Source organism: Camellia sinensis, chromosome 3, assembly GCF_055761805.1.
Source record: "Camellia sinensis isolate YWXY chromosome 3, ASM5576180v1, whole genome shotgun sequence".
In the NCBI taxonomy this organism is placed as follows: domain Eukaryota; kingdom Viridiplantae; phylum Streptophyta; class Magnoliopsida; order Ericales; family Theaceae; genus Camellia; species Camellia sinensis.
Window position 1 is genome coordinate 225,490,162 of NC_138963.1, and position 20,310 is coordinate 225,510,471.

Genomic DNA, 20,310 nt, shown 5'->3' on the forward strand with positions numbered 1-20,310 from the left:
ATGTTCTTCGGCAAAGGAAAGGACACCGAGCAGGAGGAGCCATGATAGATAAGCGGTGTGGCCACACCCACAGGCGGGCATACATACGGCTGTGCCACAAAGCGTCGGGGATCATCCACCAGAGTATTCAAGGATAAGGTGGAAATGGTACGTGACCACCGTGTAATCAACGGCTGGCAAGACTTCGCTTTCTCAAATGTCCGAGACCCATCAGTATCGAGCACGGGGATGCCATCTTTATCCACTATCTCTCGAAGAACTTCCGCCTCAAATACAGTCGGAGCAGGGGCAAATTTTGGGAACCTCTCGAAGAAGAAACATAGCAGGAACTGGCTGTGAATAAAGGAGACAGGCTCATATCGACCCACGGAGCGAACCATATCTCGATGTAGTAGATCCAGCCGATAGTAGAGATTCCCAAGAAATAGTGGAGCCAAAGGGATCCGATCTCCTCTGAAAAGCCTGACTGCCAAGGGGAAGACGAAAGAATTGAGGGAATCCGGAGGTGTGCTCGGAAGAATGAAGAATGAAAGGAAGCAAGCCAGAAATCCCAAGAAATAGAGCCTGGAGCCATACATCGGACCGGCCTCATACTCCCGAGAGTCAGGGTCAGCATCTCTGGCCAAGGGCTGAAGATCTTTGAAGAAGTGGCGGATCCATGCAGTATAGGAGGCACGGTCCGTCCTTACTCGACTAGTCCTCCTCGCTGAACCATCAAAAACGGAACTCCACCGACCACAAGTTTGAAGATTTAGCTTCAGAGATTGGATCAAAGAATCATCTTCGGGGGGTGTCTGCTCAGGGTCGAAGGCATCAGGGCCGGTCACTTCCAGACACAGCAACATGAACACATCCTCAAGGGTGGGCCCCATCTCGTGCTGGCCAAGTATAAAGGTGTGTGTCTCGGTGCTCCACCGAAGAGCCATGGCTTCCAGGCTAGCATTGTTGCGACGGATGGATAGGGATCGAGATATTTTCACCGGGATCAATAGTCGGGCCTCTTGAAGCCGCTGACAGAAGCTCTTGTCCGAGAGGACATCATCGACCCACTCCTGCCAACCAAAAGGAGGGTTTGAGAAGGCCTTGAACTGAGGATAACAGTATGGAAAGTCCCCCCGCTCAATCCGAAAGCGTAGCATCGAGGAAGGAGAAATGAGGGCCTCATGTCCAGAGTCAGTGTCCTCAGTGAGACATAATGGAGCCCCCTTCGGAGATAGAAGAGAAGTGGTGGAGGTAGCCGCCCGCCAGAAGGGGTCCTTCCGACCAAAATAAGGAGATTTCCTCCACTCAGATGCCGGAGGTACATCCCTCTCTTTCATGAGAGCCGGTTCCGATGATCCCGGGACAACGGGTTTCTTTCGAGAAGACATATGGCTGAAATAACCGGTATAAATATTAAAGAGTTGACCGTATTAAAATTCAGAATATTGTTACATGCAACATGATGGTTTTATCAACAAATTCAACTTCGGACGTCATCAACAATTCATTTTCTCGGATATTCTTCAAGCTCAACAAATTTTAATACCAATGGGTGCATCATCAACATATAGATTTTCGCCTTCTATCATCAATAAGAGGTGCAATGTCAGAGGTCGCTTCATGATGAAGTTCAATTGGGTCAATTTCTTAAAGTCACTATGTTCCATATTAAAGGTCCAATTTATACGGGGCTCAAAATTTGGACACAGTGAAGTTCAATAGTAAATTTCAGGCCCGAGATCCGAAGTATATTACATTGCTTATCAGTAGCAAGATTTGATGGATTGACGTGCAAGCTACAAGAATGTTCTTCCCAAGTCAATATTATTTGCTCAATTCAGGTGGCAGATATTCTATTACGAGGGCAAAAAATTCAGCAGCAATGGTTCAAGTTATGCAATAGTCCAGAATTTCTTTGGCAAATTTCAAGTCAGAAAAATCGTTTAAATAAATCCCACAACTTATTTCAAAAATTGCAAAGCCCAAACAAATTCAAGATTCACATTGGGATTTCAAATCACCGATATTATTTTTATTTAATGTATCAGAACATGGAAGTTCAAGCATGGATTCATTTTATTTAATATAGCAATGCATGGGTTTATATATCTATTTCTTGAGCACAAAGATCCATCAATAAGAAGGAAAGTGAATTTATTCATTTATTTATTACAAGAGCTGCCACCACACAAATATATATATATATATATAAAACAATTGAAAGAGTTACTCACAGATTCACGCCAATGGAAGAAGAGCACGGCTGGAAGTAGTGACAAGACTACAAAACGTAAGCCAGACACACCTGAGGCCGACGCCGAGCAGTACTAGGCAGGCCCACTCACACGTCGCGTTGAAAGGGCAACGTGCGTAGTCGGCGTTAGAGAGTTGAGGACGGAGGCAGTGTTGAAGATGTAGCTGAGTTGGCGTCGATCAAGATCAACAAGATTGAGCTAGGCTGAGCTAGACCACACACGTTGCGTTGAGAGGGCGAACGTGTGTGGTCTGTGTTGGAACCGTTGAAGTCAACAGTGATCAGAGGTGGAGCAGAGAGAGGCTGACAGCGGCACTCGGAGGGTTGAGACAACAATCGATATGCAAATAGAGGCGGATTTCAGCGATTGTGGGAGCGAAACCAAGGTTCGGCGTGCTTGAACCTCTAAGCTCACTAAGCTGAAGTGAAGCACCAAGGGCGAGCAACAGCCTGGATTACACGACTGCGGCAGTCGTGACGTTGAAACAAAACAGTGGCTGTGTCACGGCGTTGGGGCAGATTGGCGGCGTCGCTTGAAGCCACGAGGAAGTTCAATGCGAACGGCAGCGGCTCTGCTTTGTTCACAAAGAAGAAAAACTGTGTTGGTCCCATTCAAGAGGAGTCTAAAAAAAAATATAATGAAATAAAAATATATAATATATATACATCATGAGCCATATATATATATATATATTTGAAATGCCTACTAAAAGCAAAGATGAGGAAGAACGCTGGACAGTGGAGGAGCAGTGATGTTGCAGAAAGGCCGATTGTGAATTGGCGATGAAGCTGGGCAGTCGAAGCCGGCAGTAGCAGCGGCGTCGGTGCTGTCTTGGGCTGTGATGTTCGCGATAGTCGGAGCTGAGCTATGTGGATGGCATTGCAATGGCAGTCGGCATTTGTGGTAGGTCGTAGTCGGCGTTTGCAGTAGTTAGAGCAGCGACAAGATGTTAGCAACGCGAGGAGGCAGCGACCGTGACGAGCTGGTGCCGGTGCTGACCTACCGTGATAGTGGCTGGATCTTTGGCAGCGGGGCTAGAAGCTGCGATGGAGGTCCGTGCTAATGGCAGCAGTGCTGGGTTGCTGAGGAAGAAATATGGCCTCTCGATCTAGAGAGAGTAGGATGAGAGACGAAGTTGAAATGGGTGTGGCGGCTGTGCGAAAAGTTGGTGAGCCAAATAGGGTTTTGCCATTTCCTTAAATAAAAAAAAAAGGTGCGATCCGGTGTGATGCCAGAAGTATTCTGAATATATATATATATATATATATATAAAAGAGCCTTTCGTTTTTCTTTTTTTTTTTTTAACTCTTTCTTATCAATTTTTATATTCTTGACAAGATAAGCCACACTTTTTCTTTTAGAGTACAGCTAGCCCACGTTTCACTTTACAGCATAAAAAGGTAAGGCTCATGCACTTTTATTTTTTATTTAAAAAAAAAAAAAAAAAAAAAAGTACAAAAAAATTAAATTTTTGCTTGTCAATTTTTTCTGTAAATTGAAGTGCGTCATCAACTTTATCCATAGGCTCTGTCGTGACAAAATGTTTTTTTTTTTGGGGAACGTGATGCGAAACAGGGCCGAAGAAATGCCAGTATGCATGTCTGAGAAATTTAAAATTTCTCATACACGCAAGGGGCAAATGTAAGAGGGGCTAATTTGAGCCCACTAAATTATTTAGGCCCAATAGCCCAAGATTAGTGGGCCCGAATTTATTGCAAGTCCAAGAATCGGTGGGCCCAGATTTATCGCTATCAAACGGGCTGAATCGCTCTAAGCCTCGAAGGGGTTCGGATCCACGAACTTAGAGACTTAGAGACTTACTCGGGCCCGGACTCGAAAGGGTGTTGAACAAGCCTAGAGATCCGAGGCACTCGGACTCGAAAGGATTCGGACCTACGAATCTAGAGATCCGAAGCACTTGGCTTCGAACGGATTCAGATGCAATCTAGAAGCCGCTCCGTTAATGAGTCCCAGAACACTTGCGGGCTCGGAGCTTTCCGGGATCTACGCACCAGAACCATGGGCATAATGGAGTTCGAACAAAGGACCCGATCCCGAGGACGGTGAGTGGAGATAAATTCACTCTTCGGTTAAACTAGCCTATACCCGGGTCGAGGTGGCACGACCCCGGGGGGTCCATGAGAATCGGCAATATTTTTGCGGCAGGACGTCCTCTGGGACTACCCCTGACCCTTTGGGATGATTGGGGATCATTGGTTAGGTGTGGCTAAGAAGAAGGGTTCGCCGAGGGATTGATCTCCTCTTCGGGGTTTTCTCATCCTCGGAGAAGTCACCTCCTCGGAGAGGTCACCTCCTCGGACAAGGTGGTTAGAGAGAATATCCCCCATGTGCCTTGCACATGGGCTCCATCCTACATCATGAGGTGCCTATAAATAGCACCCACCCATAGCTTTACAAGGGATGAATTTTGGAGATTTTTAACTCTTGGGAAAGAACTAATTTCCCTTCTCCATTATCAACCTTGAGAGTGAAAGTGGGAGATCAATGGGAGAGCCTTGCCATTATTCTATTCTCTAGCCATTTTGCCTTCTTCTTCACCCAATCTCTTATCTCCATCATCTCCTTTGTTGTCGTGTTCCTAAGTTGAGATTATTGAAGAATCTAAGCCTCTCATCATATTCTAGAGAATTCGAAGTTGTTCTTCAAGGATCTTCGAAGATCTTCGAATTTTCTAATTCTTTTCTTGAACCCTCTCCTACACTTCCTAACTACATCTTCAGTGATGATTGCCTCATAAACAACTGACTTTCCACGCCCTTCGATTCAATTAACTGCAGCTGGCTTCTTGTCTGAACAAAAGTTCCCTGGACAAACAATCAAGTGATGCATGACACGTTACAATAGCACTAAAAGAGCTTATCGAGTAAAGCCCAGTAAAATGGAATGGGCATAATGGATTAATGACATAACTTGGAAAGTGAAATAAATAACCACATAGAAAAAGTCAAAAACAAGGGCCGCATGTGTCCACAAATTCAGAGAAACAGAAAGCTAAACATTGACAAGTCACCTTACCAATAACGTACACCAGTGATATAACCATACATATATGATCAGAATTAGAAAGCGCCAAAATTAGACAACTGTAAACCATTAACAAAATTATTGCAGACCCAAACAGATTTGTCACTAGTCTCAAATTTTGAGCAACAATCCACGTTGACGAGGGAGAGGTGGAGGGAGGGGAGGAATTACCAGAGATGCCGATTACATCCATGTCTGGAAAATCATTTTGAAGGAAATCTAAAACATTCTGAACACCTTTGGATACCATGTTCATCCCCATCGCATCCCCTGTGCTGCAGCTAAATCTTATGTAAAGGTTTTTCCCCGCAATAGAACAGTGAATGCCTTGGAGCCTTGCAAATCTGCCCGATCTGCTATCAGAGAACACGTTACCGTGAACCGAAAGACCAGAAACTATTGGAAAATGCTAAAAATACAATATCCTAATTACAAAAGCATAGAAGATTGTACAAAGTAACCCCATCAACATCAGAATATGTCAAATTCCAAAACAGAAACAAGTGAAACACAAGAGCCACAAATATAAGCAATTCCCCGTACATAGATATATACAAATCAGAAGCATCAATAAAAATCTTGCAATTCAACATAAAACTAGATGAAAACAAAACTTGAAACACCCCACAGCATTCACCATCAGGGAAGTATTTACGTCATTTGGTGTAATTGATTGGAATGTATTGACAAATCTATGTAGAACCATGAAAAAATAGTGCCAACTATATTCTCGGGCACTTTTTTTTTTTTTGTTAAATGTTCTCCGCTTTTTATAGGATATCCTCAAAGTTAATTTTTCTTACATTTAACATAAATCAGATTCACCATTTTTCAGGAAAAAATGTAAAAATTATTGAGCGTCAACCTCTAAAAGATGCGAAAATGCCTATCAACATCAGTACCTTTTCAAATTAAAAAAAAAAAACAACCAAAACAGCAAACACAAAGGCAAAGGGAATGCTAACCATTTTAGCATTTGATTGATACCAATAACTCAGAAAAGGAATTAACAAAGGAAAATACTATAGCCCTAAACTTTTTACCAAATAAATGATCGGGGTAAAAAATTTGATCATTTATTTGATAAAAAAATTAGTATCCTAGCATTACCCATTAACAATTTAACCTATGACACTATATTTGGTTTGGGGATTTGGAAAGAGAATGAGAAAAAGTGTGAAACTATATATTTATATGATATATTTTATTCACATTTCATTTCTCATTCCATTTCCATTTCTCTTTCCAAATATCTCGTCAAAAGCCCCAACCCAACCAAACACAGCGTGAATGTGATTATGAGTGAAATTGAAATTATTGGTATAATTGAATTTGAAAGGAATCTTTCTTGTTAAAAAACAAGGACAATGTATCGAAATTAAGAGGATCTTCCAAGAAGAACTTCAAATCCGTAGCTCTCTTCGCCATGGAAAACCTGACAACAGGAGCTCTTGTCATTCCATCTCTCAAAAGAATGCCTGTAGCACCACCACAATCATATATCGCCTTGCAACCTCGATTCGTACTCGCCACCAAACATCCCTCGGTTGTTGCCATTGGCACCGAGTATTCGCAACCGTTGAGCAACAAAGGCCCCGTAATCCCCACCGAAATTTGCACAAAGCCGACTGGCATTTCACAACACTGCCCCAGAATGGAATCGTAATCGAATCCATCCAACGTCAACCTGTAGACACCCCATTTTTGACCGTCCTCAAGACTTGGACGTCATCATTTGAACACTCGATGATCATCCCTGTTTGTGTTCGTCCTGAGTTCTTGGAGGTCTCGGCCACGCGCCTTGCCTCAAGACCTCTCGATTCGACTGTTTTGTGTTTAGTTTTGCACCAAACACTTGTGTTTTGCTTTTGAGGGGCAGGGAATGGCTTGTTGGCCATCCCCACACCTCACCGGCCATGGCTTGAGGCCACCGGTCCTGTTTTATTGCCATCGGCCATTAATGATGGCTGACCGGCACTGTTTTTGGTCGATCGGCCTTTTGTTTCGGTCAGTTAGCCACCTTTTCTGGCCGAGACCTTTTCTTTGGGGGGGTTTGAACCTTTTGAATCCTTGTTTTAGCTTCTTGAGGAAGCTTGAACCTTTTGAATCCTTGGTTTTAGCTTCTTGAGGAAGCTTAAACCTTTTGAACCCTCGGTTTTTAACTTCTTGAGGAAGCTTGAACCTTTTGAACCCTTGGTTTTAGCTTCTTGAGGAAGCTTGAACCTCTTGAACCTTTGTTCTAGCTTCTCCAAGAAGCTTGAACCCTTGTCTAGCTTCTCCAAGAAGCTTGACCCCTTTGCCTAGCTTCTCCAAGAAGCTTGGCCCTTTTGCTCCAAGCTTCTAAGAGAAGCTTGGCCCCTTTACCTTAGCTTCTCTAAAAAGCTTTGCCCCCTTGGTTTCTCTATAAAAAGAGGGCCTCTCCTTCCATTTCAAGGGTTGAAAAATCTGATGTATATAATATATATCACTCCCTCTCTATATCTCTATCTCTCTCTCTACATTTGTGTGGGTTAGAGTGTTTCAAAATGAGTTTTTGTTCTTGTTTTTGCATTAGAACACCTAGGAGTACACTACTCTTTGGTTATTGACGTGCTAAGCTATTGTTTGAGGGGTTTTTGAGCTGGTTTTGATCCAAAGTGGCTGCTGGTTTGGTGTTCTTCGAAGTGGGCTTCAAGGGTAATCTCTTTTCCTTCTTTATTCCCCATTTTTTCACACTTTTAGCCTATCTTGCAAGCATATTTGGGCTTTGTCATAAACTGAAAAAAGTCTTATTTTGAGCTCCTTTTGAAGTTTGTTTAGATCACTTTTGTGGTTGGGGTTGTTTACCCCCTCTTAGGCCTTGTTTGGCCCCATTTTGTGCTATTTTTGGTGAGCTCCGGGACCACCTTGTTTGGGCCTCCTCACCACTGAAATCCCTCAAGATTTCAATGGTGAGGATGGTGGTTTAAGGTACTAAGAAGGAGAGGGTCATCCCCTCTCCTTGTTGCCTTCAAAAGTTGCCATTTTAGCCTCATGTGTGAGCATATTATTTAAGACCATGTTGGACATGTCTTAGTAGGTATTTGGTAGTATTTTTCCATGTTTTACCTCTGTTTTTACTTAGTTTAGACACACCATGCTTAGCTTGCATACTTGTCATGTAATGCCATGAATTGCCTTAACATGCTTTGTGCTTTGAGCCTTGTGTCTAGCATGTTTTTGGCTTAACTTTGTGAAGCTTTTATGCTTGTTTTAGCATGCTAAAGGTCTATTTTTGGTCATTTGGGTCATCCATACTTTGCTTTGTATAGCTACCATGTAATCCCCCTTGTATGCCTTGAGCATTGACTCCTCTAGCATGCCATCCTTTCTTTGTTTCAGTGGTTTGGAACCACTTGCCATGCCATTTCAGTCCTTGTGGTGTGCTTGTATGCTTGCATTTGATGCCCCTTTAATGTGTTAAAAGGTTGTTGTCTTGTGCTCCATGTTTGGACCCTTTTGTATGCTTGGATGTTTAGACCATTTAGATGCCATCTAGGTGTGTCTTTGGTCTCGTTTAGACCTGCATTGGGGTTGTTTGGAGTCCCCTTGGCCCTTTGAGGCTTGGTTGGCATGGCCATGGTTTGAACCCTTTGGTTGGTCTCAAGCTTTGGGCTTGTTAGCATGCTTTGATTGCTTGGTTTAGGTTGGTTTGGCACCATCCTCATGTGTTTTTCAGAGCTTAATATGCATGCCATATGCCCATGATGTTCCTCTTTTAAGTGTGCTTAAAAGTTGTCTCTATATGATTAAGTGTTAGACCTTGTATGCATGCATGTTTGTATATGTTTTGGCCCTCATTTCCATGGCATTTGGCTACTGTTTTGGGCCTAGTTGAGGGCTGCCCAAATTGGTATAAGTCCATTGTTTGCATGTTGTGGCATGCTTGCCTTGTATGTTGTCACACACTTGGCCCCTTTGGTACGTTGTTGCATGCTTAGGTGGTAGTGCATTTGGCATGCATTCCTTTGCTAAGTTTCTTAACATGTTGTCCATGTTGCATCTTGCATGCTTGCATGGTTAAGTTGCCCTTTGCATGCTTGATTAGCTTGCATAGTTGTTACATACTTCACATGCTTGTTTGCTTAAGGTTGTGTGCCTAGTACACATTGCATATTTGTATGCTTACCTTCATGCATCATGTTGCATGCTTAGTTCACATGCCTAGGTTGCATTGCATTGAGCATGCATGCGTTGCCTCTTGATCAAGTGATAGAGGTTGGGCCACCTGTTTGTTTTGGTGTGCATTGCATTTGAAATCAAAATGCACAACTCGGCCTCTTTGGCCATCACGCATTGAAATGCGAGATTGGTGGTCCGAGGGTCGAGTACCAAACTCCTTTGAGTCATAAACATGATAAGGAGTGTGGTTGGTGCAAACATTGCTTGAAATGCATTGTCATGTCATGTTTTGCCCTCTGCTGCTGTCAAAACAGGTTTCTGGAGGAAAAAGTGGCCGGTCGACTGCATGGAGTGCCGATCGACCAAATATGGATAGCCGAGAGCTCAACAAATGGTCGATGACCATCCTGCCATGGCCGGTGATGATTCCCCTTGGTCGGTGGTGTTCTAAAGTGTCCATAGAGTGTACCCTGGGACTTGTACAATCTCCAGAGGAGAAGAGCAGGGTAAACAGAGGCAGCTTGTGCATGGCAACGGATTTCTTAGCAAACCCGAGCACGCATGCATTGGACCCTCTTCCCGAGGCCTTTTACTGATTTCCTTAGCTTAATTAATTTGTTAATTAATTAAGTGGTCTGTAATAATTAATTAGCTTGTAGGTTAATTAATTTGTATATTCTTTTGGTCCCTCCGAGTGAGGGCGAATTTATAATAAGTGTGGGTGCGTGTGTGCATGTCTTCCAACCCCCACTTCTTTCTCCCTTTTACTTACCTGCTTTTGATGGTTAGTATTAGGTCATATTTAATTTAGCATACCTTATGCTATGCATACGTGCATCCATACATTTGTCTTGCATGCACCGGGCTCAGCGCATCATACTAACTGCATTGTATTTCAATTCCAAGTTGAATACGTGTTAGTTGTAGCATCATCATATGCCATCCATAGATTAGCCAAGCCTATTGTAGCTGCATCTTGCATGTGTTGCATTAGTCATCTTAACATGAACTAGGATCATGCATATGATTACTAACTAGTTTCTGTTTTGGCTTGGAGTACTCGGTAAGCATTTATGTTTTAGCATCCTTGCATGAGTGTGAGTGTTGCCATGATAGCATGCTTACCATGAGTCTATGTGCTTATGCACCATTGTTTCGCCCTAATCGTGAGATGTTTGTGCTTGAAGATGCTATTCGAAGCACTGTTGCTTGGCCAATCCATTTCATTAGCTTTGATTTTGAGTAGAACTAACATCTATGGATAGTTTTTGAGGACTTTGATGAATAGATTTCTATAATTTTTGAATAGTTTTGGGTAATGTTTACAAACTTATATATGTACAGTTTTGGATGGTTTATAACTTTTTGGATAATTTAGAACTTAAGGATAGTCCTTTTGGATATTTTTGAACTAGCAGTTAGGTTTTGAATGTTTGAAATGAATATATTGATAATTTTTTAATGTTTATAATTTATATATATAGTTTATTTTTTATGGTTGAAATAATATTGTCATGGTTGATTAATATTGTTTGTAATATTAGATTGTACAAAATAGGTCGTTAAATAGTTTTTAACGGCGTGCGAAGCATGTCATTGAAAGTGAATAACTTTCCATGACTGGTCATAATATGACGTGCCGTTGCACGTCGTAAAAGTGTTTTTACGACATGCATTGCGCGTCGTAAAAACTATTTTTTCTTGTAGTGTTTGTTAAAATGGCAGCATTCTTTCTTAAAGACAATTTTGCCTCCGTGAATTTAATTATCCTCTCTTATTTATCCCTCATCACACTATAGTGGCAGCAGTAATGATGCATTTGCACTTGCAATAAAATGGATAGTAGTGCAGAATATTGCAACTTATAATGATGAAGATAGGGACAACTGAGTGGACATAGAGGGCAATAACAGAGTTGAAGCACATAGTTTGACTTGCTCATAGATTGTTTCTACATTTGCATGTGTATGTGTGTGGAGCTGAGCCAAGATTGCCTTCATTTCATTTTTCCTAATTTCTCTGTTGGACTAAATTTGTTTTCTGGATATGGTATAACAGTGAAGCTTCAAAGGTTTCATCTTTTACTAGCATAGCTATATGGTTATTTATGCCCAAATCTTTTGGTGAATAACTTTGAGAATGAATTGAAACTTTAGTTGTTGTCTATAGAACCAAATTTGGGAACATCAATATGGACTCAGCTGTGGTTTTGACTGGAACAACAAATGAACGGAGAGTCGGACACCATTTTGGTAGTGTTGAGATCGGTCGTAGCGAAAGTGCCTACATTTTTCGGGTTGCTTTACCTGGTGCTCGTCGCAATGGTTGTAAGTTTCCTGTCCTGCTTTTTTATCAATGTGCATATATTAGTAAATGTGTGTTTGAAAACGTATGGAGCATGCCTACTTCAATAAATATGCTGTATCCGTACCAGGTACTTACCAGTATATAGTACTTTGTATAGTATTTCTACATACATATTGGATATACAAAATACGTATTCAAATTTTTTCTTTTTAATTTTTGACGTACCCAAACCTTAGTTGCACGAAGCGGGAGTGGAGGCGGGAGCGGGAGCGAGGAAGCGTTAGCCGATAGAAGTTTTTTAGGTAGGGAGCGCCTCAGGGAGCGGTAATATATATATATATATATATATATTAGTAATTATTTTTTAAATATATTTATTATATAAAGATGAGTTAAATAGTTATTTTTAAATGTATTTATTATTTTTATCTTAGGTATTATTTTTATTGATAATATTTTTAATTTATTTTTTATTTTTAATTGATATATATATTATAAATAAAAAAAAATATATAACAAATAAAGAATAATAAAGTATGTTAAAATAAATAATAAATAAAAATTGAATGATTTATTTATAGATTTTATTAGATTTTTTATTACATATGATTTAATTAGATATTTTATTAATGGCTAAAACATCATTTTATCCTTTTATTTTATTTTTTTGGGCCAATGAAGTTAAATGATAAATCATCATGGCCCAAAGTTTCATCCAAAACCCAAATACAAAACGGGCCAGTACTTCCCCTCCATTAAGGCCCATTAGGGCTTTGCCTAGCTTTTTATATATATAAAGGTCTCTTCAACAACCCTAAACACAAACACAGAGACAGAGGGAGCTCTCTCTTTCTCTTTCATTTCCATCGCCTACACGAGATCGGCGAATTGGTCGGCGTCCAAGCATGGTGCACGTTTCCTATTATAGCAACTGTAAGTCTTCTCTACAAGATCGAAGAAGAAGATCGAGGAAGATTAAAGATGAAGAAGAGCAGTGATGAGAGATGATGAGCGACGACCACCGAAAACCGATAAGGTCTTCTTTCTCTTCTGTTCTCTCTTTCTCTTTCGTGCTTCATAGCTTCTGAGTTGTTTTATTTCCACCAATGATTCCATCTTGGACAGGATCGCGTTTCTCTTTATAGAAATGCAATTCTTACACGTTTCTTTCTAAGAAACGCAGAATCGCATTTCTTACGAAGATTCGTCACCTGGTTGCATGATTCCTACAACCAAGACACAAACGTACCTAGCATATACCCAAACCGTACCATACCGTACCATACCTTAGTAAAAATAATATTTTATTTTACTATAGAGATTAAATTTCTTTCAGTAGATTTCTTTTTAATTTTTAATTTTATACTTAGCATGATTTTAAAATAAGCTATGATTTGTAAGTTATTTAATATAATGATATTTAGTTTTGGTTTATACCTTTACTTTTGACATTAAATGTATGTTGGATCTTAACAAATTAAACCATTTAATCAATTTTTGCATTACTCCAAACTAAAAATAAATATTTTTTTACAAACGTACCAAGCCGTATCCATACCTTACTGTTTTCCAAATTTTAACGTATCGACGTATCCATCGTACAGGTATCAGTACTTGTACCCATACTAGTGCTTCGTAGTTGAAGCCTCAGTTAGTAGTCTAGGAAGCATGGCTAATGGTTCGTTATGGGTATGCCTATACGGAAAAATCTAAAAAAAAATAAGATAAATGTACAGTTAGTTATGTGATACGAAACAAAAAATGTTATTTATAATAGTACATGATATATAACAATTTAAAAATCAAATGCACAAAATAATTAAAGTAATTTTTAAGTTTATAAAAATACGCACAACATACCCCTCTATTTTTAAAAAATTACATTTATGTCCGCAATGTACCCATAATTGTACCTGAAACGTACCCATAATTATACCTGAAATGTACCCATGGCGTACTAACCCTGTCTGTCTAAGCCACACTTGTACGCATGTTGTGTACCCGATATTAGGCATGGACAAACGTCGGGCTGAGCTGACATTACATGATAAGGGATTTTGTGTTTACCCAAGCTAGGCCCGGTTCGGCCCTAACATCGAGTCTCTATATATTTGTTCAAGCCTGGTTCAAAAAATAATTATAAATCTCAATCCCACCAATCGGGCTATTGTCATAAGGGATTCGAGCGGCTTTTTTACGTGTTGGCTGTAGGCTACCTAACACACAACTCTCCTCCTCAACCCGGCTTGGGACTGGCAGAGTTGTTAACAACCCTGGCAGAGTTAAAAGCACTAAAGAAGAGTGAGGGAAAAAAAAAAAAAAAAAAACTATTTGCCATGTCCCCAAAAAATAAATTAATAAAATAGAGGGATATGCCAACTGGCGCGTCATATACATGTCCTCCCCGCCCCCCCCCCCATGTTGTGTTGCCTCTGCCTTGTCCCGTGGCCCCTTGTCATTCGACATCACTACAACACTTGTTTTGAAATAATATGTTCTTGTAGGCTTGTAGATATCTCTTTGTGGGCATTTTATTAGGGAGTCGCTATTCTCACTCCACTTTGCTCCAAATATGCTCCCTTCTTTATCCTTATAATACATAGAAGTGAGTGTATTTGGAGCAAAGTGGTGTGAGAATAGTAAGTATGTATAAGAAGGACAAAGAAGGAAGTGCATTTGGGGCAAAGTGGAGTGGGAATAGCGGCTCCCTTTTATTATTGCCTGATTAATGGTCCGCAGGTAATCTAATTTTTTTACCATTTTTAGTTCATCTACGTCTTTGGTGGGCATTTTATATATAAGAGTTATACTCATGCCACTTTTTGTGCTCACCATAGCCATAGAAAGAACCACAAGCTTAGATTGAGGGAAGGGGGAAGTTGCTTCCAAGATAACATTTGTTGAGTACCACCTAATGTTCTGATTTGGTAAATTCTTTATTACTAATTATTTGAAGTGACTAAAGGAAGCTTTTGGTAATTTGTTAAATTTGGCATGTATTGTCAGCATAAATGTCGACACCAAACTTGCGGCCAATCCTTGCTATATTTTGTAGTAGATGCTAAAAAATGAAATAATAGGCGGGATGATGATTTCAAGTATTGCCCAGTCTTGGTGCACCTACCAGAATTCCATACTAATTTGTATTATCCTATTCCTTTATATTGGTATTATTCTAATTTTTTGAGTTATTTTTATTTTCAGGATGTGTCATCAAAGATAATGTCATTCTCTCAGAATGGTCCAAGGCCTGTTTGCATCCTTTCTGCAAATGGTGGCATGTCCAATGTGACACTTCACCAAGCGGCAACATTTGGTGGAACTGCAACACATGAGGTTTGTCTAACCTTGCTTTACAATGATGTTGCAGTGGAATACAAATTGTTCACTCTTCAGAAATAATTACGAGTTTGTATTAAATATCGTGAGTCCTGAATTCCAAGTATGTACTGAAGGAAAATACGGTGAATTTACAAAATTTTGAATCTAAACTATGTTTCTGTGCTATTGATGCTATTTTGTTAAATGTTTATGAAGAATTGTCACCTGCAATAGGAAAATATAGCTGATGTCAAAACTAGTGATAAATTGTTGTTTATTGTTGAGTCATTCCGTTAGGAGAATCTACCATATGATTCAGTTAATTTTGGAAGTGATCTCTTCATGCGGCTGTTTGACACTTGGTGTGACATACAGGTGCCACAATCCATTTGTTATCATTATGATGATTCTTGACACATTTTCTGCTTGGTTGGTAATCAATATATGTGTAGATTTCGATAGTTAATACTATTTTACCAAATGGTTGGTTGTATTTAATGATGCAGGGGCGATTCGATATTTTGTCACTGTGTGGTTCATTTCTGCTGACCGAGGTTGGTGGGTCAGCGGAGCCGAACTGGTGGGTTGAGTGTCACATTAGCTGGACCAGATGGACATGTTTTAGGTGGCTGTGTTGCAGGACTTCTTACTACTGCAACCCCTGTTCAGGTTTGTCTGGTTCTCTAGCAAATCTTTTACATGTTTTGTAAAACTGCGCACTCGATTTTAAAATTTATCATCTTGTGAAATTGATAAATAGATCAGTACTGGTGTTGGGGTGGCCAAGATATAGAACAATCTTTACTTTTTCTAGCTTAACTTCTCTCTCTCTCTCTCTCTCTCTCTCTCTCTCTCTCTCTCTCTCTCTCCTTTCCCTTTTTCTGATTGGTATAATTGGGGAAATATATTTGAGAAACAATCTTTACAGTGGAAATCGGTGCCCGAGGCAGTATAACCCTCAACACAAAGTTTGTGTTTTACAGTCAGGTGAGCGAGTGACTGAAGGGTTTTTTGGTGAAAGCTCGCAACTTTACACCCTGCTTAATTCGTTGCAGTCTCACCAGGCTCCGTGCTCCGACAATTTGTGTCCATACTTAAACAAAACATAAATTTCTGGTGGATGTGATCTTGACACTTGCCTTAGTTCATTATTGTTCTTTGACAATGATCCACTCTGGTACATACCTTTTTTAAGTTTTTAAAATTTTTTTAACAATCAGTAGGAGGGGGAAGAGGGAAGGGGAAGTTGCATCATGCAACAGGTAAGACTCGAACCCAAACATCACCCCTGGCAAGGGAGCACCTCATCTACTGGCCCAATCCTTGGTCTTACTCTGGTACGTACTTTATAGAATCAAATTTGAGAAAGTAAAGAGTCAGTATTGTAACTTCATTGTCCTAACTGTGGCATGAAAAACTCTCTTTCCCTTTCAATAGTTTGGCAAACTCCTAAACAACCTTGCTGAGTTGGAACAATTAGAAATTCCAATTCATAGTCAAATGTGAAGCATGGCATGAATCTCTTGCTATTACAAATCTAGGAAGTTTGAGTTAAAATTAGGCTGTCCTTTTGGAGTTGTTTCCAAGAATTTAGTGGTTCCTCTTGCACCGGATATTTTATATCACTGCTGCAAAAAACCACTATTACCATTTTCGAAAACATCTTTCCCTTTAGTTTAGAGCTGGACTAGCTAGCCCTTTTGATGAAAAAAAAGCTCGCTATGCTTCAAAATGATGCAACACACTCACAGGTATACTCACTCCCTGGCAGCTGGCCATTGTTTGATGAGGTGATATTGTGCAGTTGCAACAACATTTTTTTGTATCCAAGGTTGCCTATGAAGCATAAATGCTTCTATTGCGGTGTTGCATTCATATCGGATACTAAGGGTGCATTTGGTATCATTTTTTAATACTGTTTTCTGTTCTAGATTACAGAAGAAATGGAAAATGACATGGAAAACTTGTTTGGCAAACTATTTGTGACAACTATAGCGACCCCGGTCTTTTCCCATTTGATTATTGTATCCGGACTGTTCCGTAGATTCTGTCATTGTATAATTGTTGTTGTTGTTGTTCCTTATTTTCTCATTTGGAATTATAGGATGTGTTGGGCAGGTTTGTTCAGGTTGGTTGGGTTTAGAAACCAAGTGTTGCTGTCCAGAATTTTGGTTATTCGCTCGAGCGAGGAGTTTGTCGCTCGAGCGAGATGTTGTTTTGGTTCTTCGCTCGAGCCGGGGTTTGGTAGCTCGAGCGAGAGTTTGCGTCTGGGTTAGACCTGTAGCTTTGCATTCTTGGCTCGAGCGAGCTTTTCTTCGCTCGAGCGAGTTAGTTTGTTCTTCGCTCGAGCAATAGTTCCTTCGCTCGAGCGTGAGTCTGGTTTCAGCCCTGAGGGTTTGAGTTCTTCGCTCGATCGAGCTTTCTTTCGCTCGAGCGAGCTTTTGGGTTGTTGGCTTGAGCAAGGCTTCCTTGGCTCGAGCGTAGATTCTCTGTGTCTGGTCGCTCGAGCGACCAAGTCTTCGCTCGAGCGAGCCTGTCCAGTTTAAATACACAGCAGCGAGATTTGATCAGTCTTTTTCATATTCTTTTGATTCCAAACCCTAGGTTCGACCTCTCTCTTTCCCTACTCACCTTCTCTCTTAGGTTTGATCTGTTTAGAGAGTGTTTCAACACTAGTTGCTTTATTAAAAAGATAGAGGGAGTTAAGAACTTTCATTTAATCTGAACATTTGGCAATTTGGAGCATTTTGGTCTTTGGGCACTCATCTTTGTCTTCACCATTTGGGTTGTTTTCTCTGAGGTAGGGATTTCCTACTCCATTTTATAGGTTTTGTTCTAAGTTTTGGTATTTTGATATGTTGGGGATACTTTGGTAAATTTTGGGAAAAACCCTAGTTGTATTATTGAATTAATTTGTATAAGTAATTCATGGAATTGGGAAAAGAGGGTTAAATTCATGGAATTGGGGAATTCATTGATTAAATGGCGTAATTGGGTAATTGATATCATTTGTCTATTGAATTGTTTACATAGTTATTTTCAGTTTAGAAATAACTGTTTTGGGCTATCGGTGGAGGATAGTCGTGATTGTTGTAGACATTGCATGTGGATTAGGAATAACTGAAACTAATCACATTGGTTAAGTCATTAATTTTGACTATGGCATTGATACAGAAAATACGTGTAATAATTGAGCATTGCATTTGCATACATTGTTTTGTGTGTGGGAGGAGATAGGGGATGTACTCCACGGTTTAGGGGAAGATAGGGGATGGACCTCTAAACCGGATTTTGTTTGGGAGGAGATAGGGGATGGACTCCATTAGCATCACTTTTATGTGTGCTTATTTATATAGAAGTGTTTTATTGATACAGCACTAAAATGTGTATCAATCTGGAAGTATGAAGTGTTTGATTTGAGCTTGAGTCTCATTTGTTTGTTGATATTGGAAGGATGTGAATATTATATGTGATTCACTGTTGTAAGTTTGGCCAGGTTCTGAGCCATGTTGATAAAATTGGAAAGTAAAACGTATTTTAGACAATAGTGTCATGAGATTGTAAAATGAAGTAATTGATTATCTTGGTTAACCATCTGTTGAATACTATTGCTTTATTCATTGCTTATAAGTGGTTTAGTATATTTCTACTGGGCTGTGGCTCACCCTTTATGGGAACATCATTTTCAGGTTCAGGTGATAAACTACCTCCAAGGACTTAGCTTGGGAGGGTTTGGCTTCTGGATTGGAGAAGACTACTTTTAGTTAATTGTCTTTAATTATTAGTACATGTAAACATTCAAGCCTAGGGCTTTTCTTATGTTGAGTTAGAACTCATATTTTTGTATCCAAGTGTTGGCTTGGAAAGATGTAAGCCTGTAGGGCGTTTTATCCGATGTTGCATGTAATACTTTATCTGGTAATACTCTGATGAATGAATTAATAAATTGTCTTCTTTAAATAATGCATGTCAATGATATATAATGGGTTAATTTTGAGGGCGTTACACTATACACATGTATTCATGCCCCTTGTTTCATCATTGCATTCAAAGTTCAAAATCATATACCTCTATTCTAATCCAGTGTACCCCATGTTTCACAAATAAGCTGATTTAATTGTCGATTATTTTTTGTTTCAAGTTAGGGGAGCGCATTAGATATTTACCTAAACCGGTAGGTCCCCATCCTTGGGTGTTGTAAGAAAATTGATTACAAAAGGGGAAATCGATGTCCACAATAAAATTACTTGTAATGTAAATGGATCATCATCTTGTCCCTCGTCCATTAACTTCAACAGTAGATATTTAATGGCAGGAGAGGTCCAGCTGCCTGACTCACAAACAACCTTACACTTTACCCAATAAAGAACGATAGTTTTCATATCAATATTCTGGAAAAAAAATATTGTTTTTTGATTTACATACGAGTGCATTACATACATACATCTGCATGTTTATAGTTTTACCATTGATAATTTCCTCAATACTATTTTTTTTGAGAATTTGTCATATCAGGGTTTCATTTTGTGTCATCAGTATATCACATTTCTGTCTATGCTACCCTATTATTTGTTTTGAGAAGTCCATTCATACAAAGCACACCCATCCATTTGTTCTGCTTTTGCAGCATGACAACTGATTTTTATTTTTTGTTTTATTTTCCTCGTAATTTATTGTATTATATATTTGCCTGTTGACTATCTTCGTCATTGATAGTTTAAGCCAGCTCCACCTTTTAAATACTTTCCATGATCTTTCAGATTTGCTGATTACATATAGATCTTGTATTTTCATTAATAAAGAAAAAAGGATTTTTATTGATCAATATTGGAAAAAAAAGGTTTTAACCACCCACTAGACATTTCTCAACCAAAGTTCCATTTTAACACACAGCTGTGTCTATATAATGACAACTATAATAATGGGTTTCCTCCATTGTAGTTGATTATGGGTAGTTTCATCGCTGATGGTGGCAAGGAATCAAAGGAAGTAAATCAAATGGAATAGCTGTCAGCTCCATCAAAGCTCTCCCCAGTTGGTGGTGGTGGTGCAACAGGTGCTACCAGCCCGCCATCGCATGGGCCGCTCAGTGAGTCATCTGGTGGACCTGGGAGCCCACTCAACCACAGCATAGGAGCTTACAACAACAGTAACCCCCAAGGCATGTTGACCATGCCATGGAGGTGATCTTTCTGTGGAGCTTGGCTTTCGTTCACCCTTTGAGAGACCCCGTTTGTAAGTTAAGTGCGCGCGTTGTGTA

General features: G+C 39.9%; 1 protein-coding gene and 1 pseudogene across 1 annotated transcript; one reads left to right on the forward strand and one right to left on the reverse strand.

The window, feature by feature from the left end:
- Window positions 1-4,730: 4,730 nt before the first annotated feature.
- On the reverse strand, window positions 4,731-13,285 carry LOC114258298 (3-hydroxy-3-methylglutaryl coenzyme A reductase 1). The gene is given in 4 exon segments (XM_082918896.1): window positions 4,731-5,062; window positions 5,454-5,635; window positions 6,631-6,969; window positions 13,272-13,285. Coding segments are annotated over 4 exon segments (726 nt in total). The 3' UTR covers window positions 4,731-4,871.
- A 112-nt stretch (window positions 13,286-13,397) lies between these two features.
- On the forward strand, window positions 13,398-20,057 carry LOC145822273 (AT-hook motif nuclear-localized protein 10-like; annotated as a pseudogene).
- The last annotated feature ends 253 nt before the right edge of the window (window positions 20,058-20,310 follow it).